Below are 13,370 nucleotides of genomic sequence, written 5' to 3'. Positions count from 1 at the left end.
TTTGGCTGAGCAGTTACTTTTCCTAATAATTCCAAGAATGGGCTTCAGCTTTTATTTTCTTTCTTCTCTTTTCTTTGCTTTTGTTTTCTTTTTTTTTTTTCCTTCCTCCTCTCCTTTCATTCTCTCCCCCCTCCCCGGTTTCAGGTTTAGTTTGTCCAGTATGGAGAAGTGCCATAGGCGGTTTTGGTAGCCTGAGACTTTTGCTGCATGGTGCTGGGTTGGTTGCGTTGGCCAGATCCACCCTAGAAAAGGGAAACAAAGGAGACAGGAGCATCAGCTGCCCCAGCACCAGCATTCCCAAGAAGACAAGCACACCCCACCATCGCCAGGGACAGCCCTGACACTCACCAGTGCAGCAATGCTCCCCCCTGAACAGATCTGTTTCTGCTCTGCAGCATCTCTACATCCCCCAGTCCAGGCCAAGCAACCATGGGCACATCAAGCAGGAGTTTGGGGATGCACCATCCCACTGCCTCCCAAGCACATCAGGCTCAAGCACAAGGGAAGTGAGGAGCAGGGCCAGGCACAGCAAAGGAGCTTTCCCAAGGTGAGCCAGACAAGGATGTGAGACATTTGGAGCGCAAAATCATGTCCTATTACTGGACTCTAAAGCTGAGCACTGTTTTTTTTCAGAGAATATTTAGTGTTAGGAAAGTAAACACGTGCAGGTGAAACAACTGACATGCAACCTGCAGGGAATGTTTGATTTTTCCCCAGAATCACAGCACAAGTGCTCACATCTTGCCCTCCTGCCCCCCTGACAGGGGACAGCAGCACCTGCTCAGCTTCACACCCCACAAACCTCTCCAGCCCACAGCAGGATGGGCTCTTCACACAATCACAACCTGGCTGAGGCTGGCAGGGATCTCTCGTATCTTGTCCAACCCCTTTGCTCAAGCAGGATCACCTAAGAGCCAGCTGCCCAGCATCATTCCCAGACAACTTCAAGGATGGAGACTCCACCAGCTTCCTGGGCAGTGTTTGGTCATCATTCCAGCAAAAACATTTTCTCTGATATTCAGAGGGAACCTCTTGTGTTTCAGTTTGTGCCCCCTGTTCCTGTCACTGGACACCACTGGAAAGAACCTGGCTCCATCCTCTTTACATCTTCCTTTTCTGCACATTGATGAGATCCCCGCTCAGTGCTCTCCAGGCTGAACTGTCCCAGCTCCCCCAGCCTTTCCTCAGAGGAGACAGGACCCAGCCCCTCCATCAGTCCTTCACTGGCCCCTCTCCAGCCCATCCATGTCTCTCCCACCACGGGGAGCCAAGCTCCGGACGCGATGCTGCAGCTGTGGCCTCGCCAGGGCTGAGCAGAGGGCAGGGAGCAGTTCCCCTCACTTGCTGGCAGTGCTGAGCCTGGTGCAGCTCAGGATCCCATTGTCCTTTTTTGCTGGAAGGGCACATAGCTGCATCACGGTCAGTTTGTGCTCAGCAGGCCCCCCGGGGCCTTTTCTGCTGAGCTGCTTTCCAGCAGGTGGTTCCTGACTTATTTTGGTGCACAGGGCTGTTTTCTCCCCAGGGACAGAAGTGGCATTTCCCCTTGCTGAACTTCAGCTTCCCTCCCTAAGCTGGTCAACAGCCACTGCTGCCAAGGCCCTTTCCCAGTGAGCAAAGCAAACAGCAGAAGGAAACAAACACCCAAGACCCTGCTGGGAAATGGAAGCAATGTGCTCTTGGGGATGCTGCAGAGGCAGAAGGGGCTGACTCACCTGCCCATCCTGCTGAAGGTGGTGATGCAGCATCTGGGAATGAGGCTGCTGATGTGCAGGGAGGATATGGAGAAACGGGGCTGGAGCATAACCTGGGGCAGCACCAGGGTTCAGGGGCCCAGTGGATCCGAGAGCAGAAGGCAGGCTGAAGGGAGGTGGGGTGCCAGCATGGAATCCCTGCTTGTCAAACGTCTGCACAGGGGGCAATGGGCACAGTGTCAGAGAGTGGTGTGAGTAGACCCAGCCAGACCAGAACAAGAGTGGCCCAAACACACATCACCTGAACCTTTCACCTACCCCACGAGGAAGCCAAGTCACACTGAATACCTGCAAGCACACCAGAGGATGAGTTTCAGCTCCTGTTCTCACCCATATTTCTGCACTAATGGCTCTTGAAATTTTTATTTTCACAGACGTTGTGGTTTTTTTTTCCCTGACCTATTTCCATTCAGAGGGACAAGAGATTGCAGCAACTGCCTAATCAATCCTTCCCCCAGTGAGTGGGCTCAGCCTAGAATTACTCAACCTATCCAGGGCAGCCCAACAAAAACACAGGAAGTTGCAGTAATATTTTCCTCCTGCTGGCCAAAGCCTGACCCCTAAGCATGGAGCTGACAGCTGGCTTCCTACCTGTAAGCATGGATTGCAGCCAGACACTTATTTCCCCTGCTGAGGGTGCAGAGAGGAACAAACAGGAGCTGGACAAAAGCCCACTGCACAGCTTGTCAAAGCACTTTCTGCTTTGCCTGGGAAGCTACACACTGAGCAATGACCATGGGAAAGAGCTTGGGACAGAGACCCTTGGGTGTTAGAGGCAGTCACTACTGCCTGTCCCTCTGAGGGAAAGCAAACAGCCTCTCAACTCACCTGCTTTGGGGGCTATTTGGACTAAAAACGCTAACACCCATAACTTCACTTGCACCCAGGACACTGCTGGCATGGTGTAGCATGGGCAGTGTGCAGCACAGGGAGCACTGAGCCTCTGCCAGCAGCTGCTGTCAGGAGCTGACACCGCAGAAACAGTGGGACAGAGGATGAGACTTCACTCCAGCAGCAAACAGAGCCAGTGTTAGAGATGTCATGGCCTGCTGACCCTGAGACTGGCCAGCCTGGGAGAAGGAGTCATCAGCCTTGGGCCCTGAGGGAGGAGGGTCCAACACTCCTCACCTGAGTCTTGTTATAGACTGAGCCACTGATATCAGGCACACCCGTGTTACTTGAGGTCACAGAAACACCTGGAAAACAGAAACACCACCAAAGGTGAGAATGTCATCCCATCAGCCAGCAGAAGCCCAAGCTTTCTCCCAGCACCTCTGGCTGGGGATGCAGCCTCAGGGGATGCACTGCCCTGCTGGTTCTCCATGATGTCAGACCTCACATGGGAACAGAAGGAAGGGCTCAGCTTTTTGTTCCTACTGCAAAAGCCCACTGGGATAAATCACCCTGGTCCACACCCAGCCATTAACACTCAGATTCCAATGCACTTCACCAGGCAGCAGTTGGCTGCACTGACCACTCACTGAAGCCTAGTAAAAGCCAGCATTTCCCTAGGATCAGAGGTGCATTTGGCTCTATTGCAGCATTCAAGAGCTTTCCAGTAGTGCCCTGATGATGAGACTCAGCATCTCCTACACATCTGAGCCCCTGTCCTTTCACATCCTACAGAAGAGTGAAGTCTGCAGTGCTCCTCTGCCCTGACAATCAGCATAGCTGCCCCAGAGACACTTGTTCACAGTTTTATAGAGGGTGGCTCTGAGAATTCCACTTGGATCAGAATAAAGCCAATGGTTGCTTTGGTCGGTGAGTCAGAGATCTGAGCTCAAGGGTACTGCTCTAAGCTTTTGTAACCCTCCCTGGACACTGCTGCATTGCTTGGACACTTCCTGGATTGCTTCTCCACTAAAAACAGTGTGACCACCTGGTGTTTCATATGCACAGCAAATGCTTAGTACTTGCTTCAGAATGAGGATGAACCATATAGTGCTAAGCAGCCCAGTGTATGCTTCTCAGATCTAACCAGCATGTGCCAAATAAAGCTTTTGTATGAGCTGGATAAATTCTTCAGCTCTTATGGTCACAAAGAAACTATTTCCAGGCATGATACAACATTATGAGTGTGTACAGGCAGCAGCTAGACAGCCCAGAGATGTGTGAAGTGCCCTGCTCCTCTCTAACACGTGGGTGTCTCAGGTCCCTACCAGGAAATTTAAAATCTATCTACGATTTGGCAGAGGAACATTTCAGCAGCAGCACTGAATGGCTCAAGTTTCAAGATTGCAGCACTGTTGAAGGATCACTATATTCTTCGGCAAAGAAAGCTTTGGCTTAGGAAGCAGCTTACCATTTCTCCCATGTGTAATTGGACCAAGCTGTGCATCAGCTGCACAAATCTTTATGCAAAGTTCAGCCATGAAGTTTAGAAGGAGCAACTGGGCCATTAGAAAAGCATTTTGTATGCGGGAGATGGAGAAACAGCTTGGATCACAACCCTGTTTAGAGCTCGCTGCTGTGTTGACTGCACACCACTGGGAATTTGCCCTACTAAACCCAACTCCAGAGGAACCTCCAGTCTCAAAGTGTTACCTTTCCCAGGTCCAGTGCCAGCAGATTTGTTTTGTGCTTGAGATGACCCACTGTAGCCTCCTTTGCTGTAATCTCCAGTGGCCGTTCCCTGCGTTAAGTCATCGTAGCCTGCCGGGGTGCACGAGAAGGGCGTTACGGAGCGCGAGCGGCGCCGCGCGCTCCCAGGGGAGCAGGGCTCAGCCTCACCTGCACCGTAGCCATGCTGGCTGTAGCCACTCGCCTGCTGAAAGGGAGTCGACGCCGTGTTCAGGTTGACTCCATGCTGTTTAGCAGATGCTGGAGGTACCTGGACAAAGGACGGGAACAAGAAGTGCCGTCAGCTGGAACACAAGCTCCCTCTGCCATCTAGTGGGGAAGGCATCTTCTACCTCATTTCGGGAATTCAGTCTGGACTGGGAGGACTGGGATGGCATGGGACTGCTTACAGCAGTAACTTGCTATGGTGGATTTGTGTCACAGGATTTCTCCTAGAGCTGTCCCTGAGATTGCAGTGCAGCCCTCCCTCAAAACAGGCTGCGTATTTCTTTAATATCCTGAATGTAAACAGCAAATTTTACCCACAAACCTGAGAACCACAGAATCAAAGTAAACATCAATTCCTGCCTGAGGCTGTTCATAAAGTACTAGCCTTCAGTGCCCTAAATAGCCTCATCTACCCTTCTGCCTGGAGCAGCACCTCTTCCCAAATAACTTCCTTCCTCCTGAGACTTCCAGCCCTGCTCTCTGACTTAATGAGGTCTCCTCCATCCAGGCTCTCTCAGCTCACTGACTCAGCTTTGGGTCTCCCCTTGACTCTCCAGGGACTAGTAAGGGCTTTCAGGAACAGCAAGTTCACAAAATGCAGCTGTCAGCTATTTACACAAACTTGCACAGGGGTCCATGAGTTCTGGCCTTTTAAATATTTTGTTTTCTTCTGGGTGAGATTGCAACTATTTTCTGACGTTGCATGTTTCTGGAGATCTCCTGCAGACTGGGGAAGTTGGCTCTATTCCATTCTAATGAGCATCCATCTGAATACTCCAGCTCTGGAGTCCTCAGTATGAAGAAGCTGTGGACCTGTTGGAGCAGATCCAGAGGAGGTCACAGAGGTGCTCAAGGGGATGAGCTCCTCTCTCCTATAAGGACAGGCTGAGAGCTGGGGCTGTTCATCCTGGGGAAAAGAAGGCTCTAGGGAGACCTTACTGTGACCTTTCTACACTTAAAGGAGGCTTATAGGAAAGATGGAAAAAACATTTTCCAGGCCCTGTAGTGACAGGACAAAGGGCAGATGTTTTAAACTGAAAGGTAGTAGATTTAGATTAGATATAAAGAAAATAGTCATCACCATGAGGGTGGTGTGGCACTGGCACAGGCTGCCTGGAAAAGGTGTAGATGGCCAACATCCCTGGGAGTGTTCAAGGCCAGGCTGGACAGGGTTCTGAGCAACCTGGTCTAGTGGAAGATGTGTAAGTGTCTGTTCAACTTCCCTCATTCTTTGCCTCCCAATCGTCATGAAAAGACAAAAATTTGGACCACTGGGGAAAAGAAAGATCCTGTTCTAGGATCCTAGTCCTGCTTGAATTGTCACCCACCAAGCCAAGCCATTGTTTCACAGGTGTGTTTGTTCACCTCATGGGACGCTGCTCTCCATGAATAAGAAAAGGGACACTCTGCCCTCCTTCACCTGCACCACCTCGCAACACTGGTTCTGGAATTTCCCACACCTCCTAACTTGGCTGGACGTTCTCTCTGGAATAACCTTTTGGGCGGTCTCCATGAAAAAAAGACCCTTCTTTTACATCAACTACGTGACAGATGGACTGAGATGGGAGAGGTCTTTCTCCCAGCAAGGACTGAGATATGAGACCCCTATATGGAAAAGCTCCCCCTTCCTCCCCAAGGACTGAGACTGCAATCCCTACCACAGGAGGGGAAGGTGTGTGTGGAGAGGCCAAGTGATCAAAGCGAGCTTGCAAGCTGACCAATGGACTGAGAAGACAATGGCTTTCGCCCACTGCTGAGATCATGGACTATTGTACCTGTTCTCCCCCGCTTTGCAACTTTCAATAATAAAAACCCCTGAGTTAGGTAGGGGCTCTGAGATCTCCCCTGACGTGAAGATGACAGGCTTTTTGATTGGACTTCGAAGGACTTCGTCATCCACACATCTGGAGGTTTCTTTTCCTCCCCTTTTTTTCTTATTCTTTCCCTTCTCTTCATTTCCCTTCTCCCTAACGCATTTTTCTGTGGTCATTCAATAAAGGTACATTTGTTTTTGATTATCACTGCAAAACCCCCTTTGTTGTGTCAGTTTTTTGCACCCTGAGATCAGTGGAAAGAACCTTCACGAATCTTGTCCTTGAGGACAGATCATGACAAGGTGTCCCCACCCACAGCAGGGGGATTGGAACAAGACAGTCCTTGATGATACCTTCCAACCCAAACCTTCCTATTATTCCAAGATGTGGAGTGTTTGGGCTGGAGAAAGCAAAACTAGAGAGGCATGCAGGGAGCGTTACACTTGAGGCTGTCACACTTACAAACATGGTTGGCCCATATTGGAATGCACTGGGAACACCAGGCATCCCTGCATAGTAAGGGAGCCCAGTGTAGCTGTACCCTGGGGGCAGGGTCGGGTTGAGGAAAGGCTGCTGAGTCGTGTGGTGAGTCTGTGTCTGGCTCTGCTGTGGCTGGGCCAGTGTGGTTGCAGGAGCAGGAGAGGCAGTATCTCCACGGCCAAATTTTGTTACGTCACCTGTGAAAGAAAGAACTGGTCAGAAAAGCTATCAATGATACTGCAAAGGTGGAGAATTCAATGGACTTATATCCTCTAAATAGAAGCAGACAACTACACAACACATCCTAGACCTGAAAGCCTGCAGTTGTTTATGGGAAGCCCTCACCCAGTCTCTGTTCCTGACAGCCACAGGGATATTGCCTGTTTGTGGCACAGAACTCTGTGCCATGGCTACTCCATTGATAAAGAGAGATGCCAGTACTCACCTATCTCACATGGTCTGAGCAGACTCATTACTACCAGATCATTGCAATAAAACATGCTAAAAGCAGAAGCATGGTAAATAGCCAGAGAGCCAATGGTTGTTGGGTTAAAGGGTGACTCTCCTGGAGGTTAACCTGTTTAGCTAAGCTTCATGGGCTGAAAGCAGGTTAGGATTTACAGGCAGTGATGGGCATATTTTTGCCAATGTCTGTTTATTTGTCAAGCATGTCTAGTTAAGATGTCCAGTTCCTCACACCACCAAAGTTCTGAAGACAGTAGCTGAAGGCCAGGAAAGCAAGGCTTGCATCGTGGGCCACCTTATTGAAGAAGCAGGAAGGGAAATTCAGTTATTAACCCAAAAACAGCCTCCCAAGAGAAGTGATCATGAAGCAGAAAATTCACAAACACTTGTACTTTCTGGCAGCCTACAGAGCAGCATGTTCACATGTTCACATATCAAGGAGGTGACATGCATCAATCCCTTCTACCTCACTCTCAACCAGTATTCCTTTTTGCTGGTTACTAGGAAGTATGACAGCACTTAATACCATCATTATAGGAACTACAATGCCTATGGCTACAGTTTTAAGCTGTAATCAGCTGCAGTGGATGAAAACCACTGGCTGAAATCTGAGATGGCATTAATATAATTTTTGCACAATGATAGCTAAAAAGCAAGAGCAGGAACAAGGAAGGGCTTCTTTGACCACAGAAGGGAAAAGCAACTCCTCTTTGAGCAACAGCAGGATGACCTGCACTGAGAAACCAGCATATCTCACTTGCCATCCTCATCTTCAGCTAGCACTCACCTGAGTACGGGTTGTTAGCAAGGCTCCCATCTCTGCCTGTCAAGGTTGCAGGAGCTGGGAATGTAATTCCATAGTAATCCTTGGAAGAGACAACATCATTTATTAACAGTTGAAACTGGAACACAGCTGGACAGATCATATGAACTGCCTACTAGACACAGAAGAAAATTCTAAAAGTAAGAGCTAAAGGAGATTTGACTGGAAGCTGACCTTACATTGTGCAGCATAGCTGAAAATTTACCTGGATCCTCTCAAGCTAAAAATAAACCTACTTCATAGACACTTTTTGTGTCATATACACATATTTCATCTCTTAATGGTAAGTTAAAGACTATAACTAAGTGATTTCCCACACAGTTCCCAGCTCTGAACTGTCATCTTCCAGTGAGACTGCCTGAAAGAGAACTGAGCATTTTGAGTCAAAGGCCTGAGGTCCGACCAGGACTGTAATCACAACATTGACACAATCTAAAGGTTTTGCCCATGTACCATGCCCTGTTTTTTAAAGGTGGAAATGTCAGGTACGAAAACAGCAAAAACATCAAAACAGAGAGAAAAACAGTTACTGTTGGATGACTGGAAAATTTATTTAAACTACTTTACAGGAGATCTCAGGTCATAGTCTCCAAAGTGGGGTGTATATCCCAACCCACTAGGTTGCAGGAAGAAAATGGATTTTGCACCTTTGATAAATATAACTGAACAGAGTTTTAAAACAGTGTTTGTTTAACCTTTCTCTAATTTTTTTAATTTTTATTTTTGTGTATGTTTTATAATATATATATTAGTACAGGGGTATATGTATATAATTCAGAAATAAAAACATACTGAAGGTGAGTGCTCACCTTCAGTAAAATTTTTTGCTGACAGGGTGCATAAAAAAGGTGGAAACCTCAGATCATTCTTCTAGGTCTTCTACAAGAAGGTAAGCAATACTAGAAAGCTTGCACTTTGAAACAACAGGACATGCTAGCAAAACCAAAGTAGTATTTTGACCTCAGCTTGGGAAAAAAAAGGCAAGAAGTTTGCCCTTCTTTCTCTACATGAACTCCACCTGTGGGTCTGGTAATCTGTTTTTTTCCTCCTAATTTTCATGTTCTACTTCTCACCACCTCCAAGCCAGAAACAGATAGTGCTTTAAGTAGTAATGTGTTTCCACACATTTTCAAATACTGGAAAATTCTTCCTTTATCATACCCCTCTCTGCAAATGCCATAGTGCCTCAAATGTTTTCTCAGAGTTGACAGCATCCTCCACTTTGCTCCACTTCTGTGCATCACTTTCCTGTCTCCTATACCAAATATTTCATGTTCAGTGATGGAGAAATGTGGCAAAGTTTTAGTATTGTAGGTGCTTTCTGTAACTTGTAACGGTGCCATTATATCATCACCCTTTCCTTCTCTGGTAATTCCCCCCTTAGGAACTCCAGCACAAATCACTTGGCAAAACACAACTAAATTCACATTAGAAGTCTTAACAGGTTATTCAAAAGCAGCCTCTCATAACCTTCTGATGAAAATGCCACAAAAAGATCTAGAGAAGAGATGTGAATACAGTTCAGCTGATATGAACTGGCACACTAAGAATTCCCACCCTATAGAAACTGGACAAAATATAATCAAATCTGCATGAGAAGAGGGTGAAAGGGTAGCAGTTATTCTTACTGCACCTCAGGCAGGGGAAAACCACATCAGTACTGAATATCCTACTTGTGCATACACACATTCAAACTAAAAACTCCTTAGAAAATATGAGTGCAAGGCAGTTTTGTCTGCAGTTCATGCCTGCTCAAAGGAAAATATCAGGGAAGACACTCTGCTCTTCAAATGTCACAGATATCTCCTGAGATACAAAAGGAGAAGCTGCCTAAAGCCAAAAGTGAAATATCAGAAATAGTCTCAAAAAGTGAGCAGAAAAGGATGAAGAAAGGGAAAGTCATGAGACATAATAGATTTAAGTTCCACTCAGCAGTTCACTGGGTGCCACACACAACAGCTGACGCATTTGTAAGATCTTTGCAAAAGATGGCCAGAAACAGATAGTGCTTTAAGTAGTAATGTGTTTCCACACATTTTCAAATACTGGAAAATTCTTCCTTTATCATACCCCTCTCTGCAAATGCCATAGTGCCTCAAATGTTTTCTCAGAGTTGACAGCATCCTCCACTTTGCTCCACTTCTGTGCATCACTTTCCTGTCTCCTATACCAAATATTTCATGTTCAGTGATGGAGAAATGTGGCAAAGTTTTAGTATTGTAGGTGCTTTCTGTAACTTGTAACGGTGCCATTATATCATCACCCTTTCCTTCTCTGGTAATTCCCCCCTTAGGAACTCCAGCACAAATCACTTGGCAAAACACAACTAAATTCACATTAGAAGTCTTAACAGGTTATTCAAAAGCAGCCTCTCATAACCTTCTGATGAAAATGCCACAAAAAGAAGATCTAGAGAAGAGATGTGAATACAGTTCAGCTGATATGAACTGGCACACTAAGAATTCCCACCCTATAGAAACTGGACAAAATATAATCAAATCTGCATGAGAAGAGGGTGAAAGGGTAGCAGTTATTCTTACTGCACCTCAGGCAGGGGAAAACCACATCAGTACTGAATATCCTACTTGTGCATACACACATTCAAACTAAAAACTCCTTAGAAAATATGAGTGCAAGGCAGTTTTGTCTGCAGTTCATGCCTGCTCAAAGGAAAATATCAGGGAAGACACTCTGCTCTTCAAATGTCACAGATATCTCTTGAGATACAAAAGAAGCTGCCTAAAGCCAAAAGTGAAATATCAGAAATAGTCTCAAAAAGTGAGCAGAAAAGGATGAAGAAAGGGAAAGTCATGAGACATAATAGATTTAAGTTCCACTCAGCAGTTCACTGGGTGCCACACACAACAGCTGACGCATTTGTAAGATCTTTGCAAAAGATGAAGAGACAGCATATCCCAATGTAACATACACCAAAAGAACCCAAACAACAAAAAAAAAATCCACAGTGAGACTTTATAGAACAGTACGCACATTACTTGAGTTAAATTTTAAAAAAATCTCAGGAGAAAATCCCATTCTTGCTTTATCAGCAAGCACGGGAATCTCCTGCTGCTGGAAGTTACACAGCAAGCTGTGACGACTCACACTTGGAACTTTGCCCACTTTCACTTTTCACATGTAAGTGGACAGCCACATGAAATAGAGATATTCCCACCTGCTCCTGGCACTAGATCATCTAACACTGCCACATTTTCACAAAGAATTCACAACACAATTTAAAAAAAGCCCAAAATCCAGAAAGGACAAACACTGCATGAATAGTTGATGAAAAATCCTTTGTGACATCTGTGCACTTATTTCTAACTATCAACATACCAAAGGTAATTAACTCTGGATACAGGGGTGTGAGAGATGGCTCCAAAAATATTCTGCAAGATTTTGCAGGGAGAGGAAAAACTCCTGCACTTGCAAAGCTGCAGGTGCCACAGAAAAAATAAGAAAGTATTAAAATACATATACATATACACATATAAACAGAATTTAAAAAGCCTGAGAGACTAACAATATTTGTCAATAAAAAATATAAGAAAACACTAATTAACATGCAAAATAAACACTATACACAAATATTATTAGAGCAGGCAATAAGGAAAAAAATAGATGCTGGTAGTTAAGAGAAATTTTTAAATAAACCCCAAAAAAAGGCAACACACAAAACAGATGAAAAGACAATCCTGAAACATATCCCCAGCAAGGCCAACTGGAAAACTTCTTCCACAATTCCGTCTCCTGTAATAGCTCAGTAACCAGGCTTCCCCCTGGCAGCAGCCCTGAGAAAGTGTCAGCTCCCGTTCTCACAGCAGCGTCCCCTCCTGGTCAGTGACAAGCACCAAAGCCCTCAGAAGAAAGCAAACAGAAAAAACAAAAGTGAAAACGGAAAAGGGAAATTACCGAGAGGATGGTGATGAAAGGAAAGCCTGGGCACAGGCACATAAAAATGCACACACGACGGCACTCCAAGCAAAGCAACCACCACCACCGAGCCAGACCAGTCTCCTGCACAGCACCCAAAGCTCCACCATGGCTCTACCTGAATGTGCACAGCCCTGCCTGTGGCACCGCACCCTGGCACTGCTGCTCCTCATCGTGGCTCTGGCCACCGGCCTCCCGTGCCACCACCTGCGGACCCACGATCCAGGGGATGCACTCCAGCTTCTGCGGGACATGGCTCCAAACACAACAGAGCCCTGCCATCTCCAGAAGCCACCACTCTTCCCCGACACCCTCCTGAGCAACAACCCCCAGCCGCAGCAAGCCGCCGCCATCACCCTACGCATCCTGAAGGACCTCTTCCACACCCTCAGCTCCAACAGCACCCGCCAGCACTGGCCCAGCCAGGCTCGCAACCACCTCCTCAACAAACTTCAGCACCACATCCACCACCTCAAGCAATGCCTGCCCGACAACACCAGGCCATTCAAAGGACCACGCAACCCGCTGCTCACCATCAAAAAGTACTTCAGGGACATCCACCTCTTCCTCCACGCCCACAACCACAGCGCCTGCGCCTGGGACCACGTCCGCCTTGAAGCTCTTGTCTGCTTCCGACATGTGGACAGACTCACACGGAGAATGAAGCACCAAGCTGCCGTGGACCCCACTAAACTCATGGACAGCAAACACCCATCCCCAGCCAGCACCAATGGCCATGGATTGAGTGGTGATGGCAGCAGCCCAGGCTGGGATCGCTTGGTACCAGTCACACCTCTTGCCAATGATGAGCTGATGGGGAAAGGGGTTATGACTGTGTGACACTGGGGTCAGTCTGTGGCACAGCCCATGTGCAAACCACAGCCACTGGAGAGGGAGGAAGGGGAAACTTCTGTGCTACACACTCACGGACAGCTGTGAGGCACTGGGGATATGGATGGTATTTATTACCTGTGGACTCACTGCATTCATCCACCTGATGAATGGGAAGGGGATCACGGACACTGGGGAACTACTGTGGGACTCTTATTCCAATCACTATTTATCACAGAACTCTGTTTACTTACTTATTCAATTAATTCATTAATATAGTTCTTATTTATTTATTTGGCTGGCCATTTATTTATTTATTTATTCTTTTGTTAGAAATAAAGACTTTTTGTAAACAGAAAAGAATGAAAAAGCAAACCTGTGGTAACTGTGCTTCATGCTTATACCTGACATGCAAAGACACAGACCCCTTAGGCTGTGAGGGGATAAGTCTCCCTCCTGCAGCCCGTCTTGCCAATGCCTCCTGCC

At 46.9% G+C, this 13,370-nt stretch overlaps 1 protein-coding gene across 10 annotated transcripts in view; it reads right to left on the bottom strand.

Moving 5' to 3' along the window:
• The window catches only part of UBAP2 (ubiquitin associated protein 2), a 92,252-nt gene continuing 78,882 nt past the window's right edge, over nucleotides 1-13,370 (bottom strand). For 6 of the 10 annotated variants that reach the window (XM_041422025.1, XM_041422026.1, XM_041422027.1 and 3 more), the window contains 8 exons: nucleotides 8,085-8,163; nucleotides 6,815-7,029; nucleotides 4,482-4,581; nucleotides 4,296-4,403; nucleotides 2,880-2,947; nucleotides 2,010-2,039; nucleotides 1,713-1,904; nucleotides 1-242 (listed from right to left, as the gene is read on the bottom strand). In XM_041422025.1, the coding sequence (XP_041277959.1) occupies nucleotides 147-242; nucleotides 1,713-1,904; nucleotides 2,010-2,039; nucleotides 2,880-2,947; nucleotides 4,296-4,403; nucleotides 4,482-4,581; nucleotides 6,815-7,029; nucleotides 8,085-8,163 (888 nt within the window). In that variant the 3' untranslated portion in view covers nucleotides 1-146. The remainder of the gene's footprint in view (nucleotides 243-1,712; nucleotides 1,905-2,009; nucleotides 2,040-2,879; nucleotides 2,948-4,295; nucleotides 4,404-4,481; nucleotides 4,582-6,814; nucleotides 7,030-8,084; nucleotides 8,164-13,370) is intronic. The other 4 variants (XM_041422029.1, XM_041422030.1, XM_041422031.1 and 1 more) reach the window with 1 other exon arrangement.

The sequence above is a fragment of the Onychostruthus taczanowskii genome, unplaced genomic scaffold (genome assembly GCF_017590055.1).
Source record: "Onychostruthus taczanowskii isolate IOZ18803 unplaced genomic scaffold, ASM1759005v1 scaffold70, whole genome shotgun sequence".
NCBI lineage: Eukaryota > Metazoa > Chordata > Aves > Passeriformes > Passeridae > Onychostruthus > Onychostruthus taczanowskii.
This window is presented reverse-complemented; position numbering and strand designations above follow the sequence as displayed.